Below are 7,712 nucleotides of genomic sequence, written 5' to 3' on the forward strand. Positions count from 1 at the left end.
ACCTCCTCCATCTGGAGACCTGCCTCAGCACAGCAGAGGAGGGCTGGCCAGCAAATGGCAAGTATTAGAGGTGGAAGTGTCCACTCTGCCCGAGCAATGGACAGGACCACCTCCTTGCCTTTTCCCACAGTGCTGGTCATAAACCAACTGGTGGCCGCAGTGCTTTGCTTCCTGTTGAGTGCTTTAATCCTGTTCCTGCTTTTACTGTCATAATGCAGTATACACCTGGTGATTTTGTCTTGGGCCAGAGGAAACCAAGACTCTACACAGCTCTGAGCCTGCGAATTGAAAAGGTAATTTAGTTGTTGATGTATGTCCTGTTAGATTAACTAATTTATTTATTAGATTAGGTTTATTTATTAGTCACAAGTACATCAAAACATACATTGCAACCATATCCAGATGATGACTCTCTGTCTTGGGACCCTGCAGAATTACCTGTATATACAGCATCCTCCCAGATGGTGTGTGTTGGTGATGTATTTGAGATGTTGTTGCCTCCAAACAGAATCTGCACTTCTGGCAAAGATGGGGCCTCCGTCAGGATGGCTGGGAGTGGAACAGAGCAGATGGTGGAGCAGCCACGTACTCTCACCATTGTTTACAATTTAGCTTGAATCATTCAAGACCTGGATCCTGGAATTTCCTTGTGAAGCCAGTCCCAAATAACAAGCCATTCCTCGTTCTTTCTGTCCTGTTTCACGCTGAACAAAAACTGCTCCTGTACATTCCCCACTTCATCACCTTTGTCTGCAGCTCTGAAATGGAGGGCCAATGGTGGTCCATTCAGTGAGAGTGACACAGAAAGACTTCCACTGAAGATCACCCCTCATTGATGTTGACTTTGGAAACTGGGGGTGGAGAATATTGCAAAGGGAGTTCTGTACAACAGTTTCTTACATCGGAGTCTCCCAGGCCACTTGTGATTTTCGCATCCCGAAGGAGCCCATGCCCATGAGTGTTAAGGGTGCATGAGGTCGCTGCCTTTGTTTGAATATTTATGGGGAGAGGGTCCCACGTTCTGGATTCACATCTATCCTACCCTCCTGATCAGGGGTAGATCATAAAGCAATACACCCCCCTTTAACAGTTTATCCTTAAGATCGGCCAAAGTGCCCATTGATAACTATTTATGCTGTCTACCTATCCCTTTCTCGAGTTCACACCTGCTTGGTCCCTTGTAAAGGCGTGTGAGGTATCCACTAGCTCACTGGAGCCCCTCTGAGGCTGGTCGACTCCACCCGGATATGTTGTGGGTCCAGAGAATAACATTTTTAGAATTCGTGATATTTTAACAAAGCACTTTTAACCAAAAAAAAACTACAAAAATACAGCCTAGAAAGCAAAGCCCCCTCTACCCACACCTCATCTGCACTGCCCCTGTCCTTTCTCACAGCAGCATTCCGTGGTGCATCAAGAAATGATGCAGCAGCGTCTCTCTCTGAGATTGTGTGGCCCAGGCAAAAGGAATAAAGAGCAGATTATATTTATTCCCGTCAATTTGTCCAAAACAGGACTGAGGTTGTATGCTGTGAGTTGGAAGCTCTGGGATGATATTTGTGTAGTCAATGTGTGGAACAGTTCACCCACCCACGCTCTGAATGGGGATCTGCTGCGCTCTGACTCACAATCCACCGCTCCAAAATAAAGTAAAATCTTCACTACTCAGGGAAGGGGGTTTGTAGTTTTGTAAAATGTCAGTGATACACTGAAGGAATGATGCTTTGTAATGTAATTCCTATCATTATGCCTTCCCTCTTGAGTGGGAGGATTAGCAGGAGCTGTCCTTTAATCTCACTGTTTGTCTTTCTACACAAGTATAATCACCCCACCCATTTCTAATATTATAATGTGCTGTAGTATTGACACAGAACTCATTAACTGTTTGAAGATTCTTCAGTTGACATGCACTCCTTAAATATGGAGTAAAATATGTATATTTTAGTTTGGGCTGCGTTATTTGAAATCACAATGTTTTCAGAATAATGTAGCTGGTTCACTGATTGTGATTCCAGTTCCTGGCGCTCACCTTCCTTTGTCCATAAATAACACTGACGTGATCGCTGATGTGATTCCGACATCTCTGTTTAAGGGGGTGGGGGTGGCTATCGTCAATTATAAACAGCCCCAGGCTCACAGAGGGAAATATGCTGAACGCACAGGGTGTGAACTGATCAGGTTTGATGGGTGTCCGGAAACTAGAACGGGCAGCAGCTGCCCAGAGAAATGGTTAAAGGTGATAAAACAGCAGAGAGCTTTAAGCAGGAAGTGATGCGTTGGGAAGGGGGTGGGGGGAAGCATGGAAGGCGTTTTTTTCAGAAATGTTTTAAGGAGGTAATTAAATAGTTTTAAGGAGAGGTACGAATGCCTCAGTCGAGATAGAAGGGGGTCAAGAGGAAATGAGATAGAACGAGGCGCGATTCAGTCACAAGAAGTGAGAAAGTTTTTTTAAATCTTAATTTTATCATATTTAACTCTATCGGGTTCAGCTTGCTGATCACATTGGGTAAACTATTTTATAATTAAGCGAGTTGGTTTAATCTCTGCTGCACGAAATCATGTTATCCTCATCTGATCCCTCCATTTCAAGATAAGTGACTCCCAATCTGATTGATCTTTCCTGGTAGTTATAACCTCGCAGTTTCCATATCAATCTAGAATTTTTAAAAGATTCTCCACATTTTTTTTACTCTGGTTGTTTTATTCGATTGCTGTTTGCGCTTGTTGTGTATAAATTAGCCAGTACATTTCCCAGCATTGACTAAAATTCGAAACTGCAAAGAGCGATTGTAAATCCTGAGATTATGGAAATCGCCTTTCAATGATAATACGTTATTTATCTAAATTTCCTCTCTTCCGTGTGGCCCTGCTCACTTCTGCACAACACTTTCACTTCAGCCCGGTTTCGTCCCGGTCAAAAGTCACCCTCAGTCACTGCTTGCTACGTCCGTTTTCACCCCAGTCCCTGCATTTCAGTGATATAGATGCACACAGCCTGTTTGAAGCTATGCTGATCTCTTCCATATGTCCGTATATAGCAGAATCTGCTATTTGTTACACCCATGCAGAATATGCATGTCAACAAAATGGGAGGGAGCACTATCGGGAAAGGAGGAGGCAGAATTGTAACTCTTAACCTTAAGGCAGGGGTTCCCAGTCTTTTTGATACCATGGACCCCTAGCATTAACCAAGGACCCCGGGTTGGAAAGTCCTGCCTTATGGAGAAGAGTGCGGTTGTTTCCTGATGAGAATAATCACCTGAGGGGAAAGGAGGGAACCATTTTCCAGTGAGAAAGTATCATGAGGAGACTATTCCCTACTAGTCAGTTAACAACTTCAGAAGAGAAGGAAACTGGTATCCCAGTGAAATTTTAGCACTCTCTGAAAAGATCAGGTTCCCCAGTCAGAGACAGCAGCCTGGAGAATTTAATCAATCATGTTTCCACTCAGTAAAGATGAAAGATTGCAAAAGAGATACACCAAAAACAAAGTTTTTGGGTAGATTAGAGAAACAGGAATTGCTTTACTTGCAAAAGGTTTGTGAGGGGATATGGTATTTAAATCATGAAGGGTGTAGAAAGAATAGATGGTATGATAACAGTTTTCCTTTCTCAGTGTGGTGAGAAATGATGGTAAATAAAATGATGGTGACTGGTAAATTTTTTTTTGAAGTGCTTATTTACTCAAAGAGGTCAGGTGTGGAATGGCCATTTAGGGGTAGTATTGTAGGCAGGTTCTATTGCAGCATCTGAAAATGTTTGCAGGGCTGTGGGGAGGTGAGTTGGACTAGCTGAACCGTTTTTACATAAAGCCAGAGCAGACTCGATAGGTCAAATGACTTTCCTCCATACTGTAAGCATTCCTGTGATTTTTATTTTCAGAAGGAGCACTCCCCATTCGGGTCAGCAGCATGAGGAAAATATTCCAGTCAGAGACAGTGCCCTCTCTCTGAAAGGAGAGGGGGACCTCTTAAGGAGAGGGAATGCACTTAACCTGGAAATGCTCTTCCTTGGAGAGAGGTTGAAGCTGGGTCACTGACAGCATTCAGGAAGTAGCTAGATTAGGACTTTTCTTCCTGAGGCACAAAAGGCCGGGTGCTGGGAGAGAGGATTAGTACAAAAGTGTTCTCACTGGTCTGCAACGGCAAATCAGAGGTGGAGAGAGTCAACAATGTCAAATTTCTGTGTTACCATTTCAGAGGATCTGTCCTGGAAAACACATCACAGCAGTGCCTTTAGAAGTCTGCAAAGATTTAGTATGTCATCAAACTCCTATAGATGTGTGGCGAATATCTTTTCTGGATGATCACAGCTTGGTATGGAACCCCAACGCTCTTGTATGGAAAAGCCTACAAAAAGTAGTGGATATGGCTCAGTGCATTATCAGTAAAGCCCTCCCCACCATTGAGCATACCTGCATGGAACACTGACACAGGAAAGCAGCAACTATCTTTGAGGACCCCCACCAACCAGGCTATGCTCTCTTCTCACTGCTGCCGTCAGGAAGAAGGTACAGGAGCCTCAAGACCCACACAACAGATCCAGAGTTACTCCTTCACACCTTATCACTGAACTATTCCCACAACCTATGGACTCACTTTCAAGGACTCTTTGTTTCATGTTCTGGATATTTACTGCTTATTTATTAGTAGTATTAATTTTTCTTTCGTTTTGTATTTGCACAGTTTATTGATTATTTTTGCACATTTGTCCTGTTGAGTGCAGACTTTAATCGATTCTATTGCGTTTCTTGTAGATACCGTGACTGCCCACAAGAAAATGAATTTCAGGGTTGTATTAGGGGCCACGTATGTAATTTGCAAATAAATTTACTTTTCACTCGGAACATAGACGAGTTGGGCCAAATGACCTGCTTCCATAATGTGAAGCCGATGAGGTCATATGCCAAGCAGGAATAGGCAATACAGCAAACCCCCAGATCCCAGAAAAACAGTAAATAAATTACGAACTTTTCAAAATATGTAGATTGCTCCAGTTGTTTGGCTGAAAGAGAATTGAGGCTGGTGTTGTGAAGGAAGTTCCGTAGCTTTGTTGAACAGCCTCCGCGCAATGCATGAGCACGCAGAGCAGGAGCCGCCGAGTTGTGTGTTCCTCATCCACCTTGATGTGGAGGACCACACACAGTAACTCTCAGCAAATGTTCTCATTTCAAGGTGAAGGTCGGCCACTTGTTGTTTTAACCTTACTCCTCCTCCTAGCCATCTCACTTTACCTCTACTTCAGTTAACGCCCCCGGAACACTGACCTCTTCTTCTGAAGTTTGTTGGGAGCCGAGAGACCAGCTCCAGATCCACCTTAAATAAGGCAGCCACGTGCCTCAAGTCGCCACACCCCGAAACCATTACGTCACCCCACAACACACCGCGCTATTTGGAGTACACAATCCGTCTCCGTGACAACGATTGGCCAATGGTCGAGCCATATGCAAAATAACAGAGGAGGAAGACGTCACTGGCGGCCAATCGGAGGACAAATATATGACATAATGCAATCAGGTGAACACGTGGACGAGGGGATATAAAGGGTCAGGTGGGAAGCGAGCGGTAGTGAGCTACTTGTCTGCAGGAGGAGCTGTATCTGTGTTGTTGGAGCTCGGTATAAACCAGACGCGGAGACCGAGGTCCGGGCGTCCTTTCCCAGCGGCAGTCTGGACCCGGCATGGAAACGCCCTTCTACCATGACGATACCCTGAGCACGGTCAGCAGCATGAAGAAGAGCCTCAGCTTGCCTGTGTCCGATAACGGCCTCAAGAACCAACGCGACTCCGAGGCCCCTCTCAGCTCGCCCGACCTGGGCTTCCTCAAACTCGCATCTCCCGATCTCGAGCGCCTCATCATTCAGTCGAGTGGCCTAGTGACCACCAGCCCCGGGCCGGCGCAGAACCTCTTCCCCCGCAGTGTGACCGACGAGCAGAACTCGTTCGCCGAGGGTTTCGTCAAGGCGCTGGAGGACCTCCACAAGCAGAACCAGCTGAACGGCCTGGCAGGCCCGCAGGCTCCGCTCCCTGCCCCCGGCCCGGTCTCGGGAGCTGGCGGAAACTCCGGCGGTTTACAACACTCCGAGCCTCCTGTCTATACCAACCTCAGCCCGTACAGCGGGACGCCGGGCCCGGCGCCGGCAGTCACCTATAGCCCCGAGACCTCAACCACCGCCGCCACCTACCCACCACTCGGGCACTCTCTCTGTCCGCAGGGCCGTCTTCAAGTCCCCAAGGACGAGCCGCAAACCGTGCCGGACGTGTCGGGTCTCGGCGACAGCCCGCCTGTCTCGCCTATCGATATGGACACTCAGGAGCGTATCAAAGCTGAAAGGAAGCGACTGCGGAACCGCATCGCCGCCTCCAAGTGCAGGAAGCGCAAGCTGGAGCGCATCTCCCGGCTGGAGGACAAGGTGAAGAGCCTCAAGTGCCAAAACTCGGAGCTGGCCTCCACAGCAAGCCTGCTCCGGGAACAAGTGGCTCAGCTCAAGCAAAAGGTGCTGACCCACGTCAACAGCGGCTGCCAGCTGATGATCAGTCCGCAGGTGCAAGCTTACTAGCCCCGGGCTTGCGCACATCTACCCCCATGGACCATATGAGGACCCTGCGGGCTTTACCCTGAAACCTGGGGCAGGACACCACCCACAGGCCATCAGAGGAACCATCGCTTTGAAGCCTTCCAGACGCCCGGGGGAGCATCCAGTCCGTGATCATCTGTTTACACACCAGGTGCGAACCCATTAGACTTGTGGACCTGTGCAGGCCATTATAATACTCCGGCTACATTCGTCTTTCAGCACCTAGCCTCCTGAGGCTTGTCCATCCACGTCTCTCCCACAGAGTATCCTCCAAAATATCCTACCCAGGCTCGTGGACCATGTTTAAGATTGCCCTTCCAGCAGTGAAGTCGAGTTTGAAGAACTCTTGAGAGCTCTGCCTAGAAGGGCAGACCAACAGTGACTTTGAGATAATAACTTGACTGAGTTCTATTGACCAAAAGCCAATAGCTATGTCTGGCACTGCATGTCTGAGTCCGGTTGACGTGCGCTCAGTGTACTGGTCTCTGCTGTTTGTAGAAAGCTGATGCATGGACTAGCTGTGGTCTTAAAAACCACCTACGGACTAACATCGGATGCCTGCTCGTTTTGTGCAGTGTTTGTGTTTGCATCCAGGTGCAAACTTTTAAATAATTGTAAATAAGTGTCTGATTCTGTTACAATATTGTTGGAATGTTTGTTTTTACCATTTGAAAGATGCTCTATTTATATACAGTAATGGGAATGGTCTGACTAGATTCCAGGTTTGCTATACATTCCAATGTGTATTGCTACTATGTGATTTTTGAATAAAAGTATTTTATGTCTAAGATGTTAGATGTATTTTGCATTTAATTGCAATGGCCCACATCCCAAGCCTGCTTAAGTGGAAAGATTTTGCATGGGAAAGACTGGGGTGGTTCTTTGTTCAGAGCTGGCCCATTTTAAGGGGAATTCTGTAACAGTAATTTCTGGTATTCCATTCTTGTGGATGTTTTTTGGAGTTTGAACAAATATTTTAAGCATCCTTGCTGATGTAATGCAGTATGAGGAATAGGACACTGTTATTCATGTTGCCCTGTTCAGCAGCAGGTCAGTGAGAACACTTAATTATCTTTGTACAGTATTGCACTGGTGTATTAAGGGTGCAAGAATTGAAGAGGCTGCTATGTTGCTGT

The 7,712-nt window shown here is 46.5% G+C and overlaps 1 protein-coding gene across 1 annotated transcript; it reads left to right on the forward strand.

The window, feature by feature from the left end:
• The first annotated feature begins 3,872 nt into the window (after nucleotides 1-3,872).
• On the forward strand, nucleotides 3,873-7,364 carry LOC140739871 (transcription factor JunD-like). Its single transcript, XM_073068480.1, has one exon. It carries the CDS (start codon nucleotides 5,680-5,682, stop codon nucleotides 6,556-6,558), a length of 879 nt encoding a protein of 292 aa, XP_072924581.1. The 5' UTR covers nucleotides 3,873-5,679; the 3' UTR covers nucleotides 6,559-7,364.
• Nucleotides 7,365-7,712: the final 348 nt, after the last annotated feature.

The sequence above is a fragment of the Hemitrygon akajei genome, chromosome 16, assembly GCF_048418815.1.
Source record: "Hemitrygon akajei chromosome 16, sHemAka1.3, whole genome shotgun sequence".
Taxonomy (NCBI): domain Eukaryota; kingdom Metazoa; phylum Chordata; class Chondrichthyes; order Myliobatiformes; family Dasyatidae; genus Hemitrygon; species Hemitrygon akajei.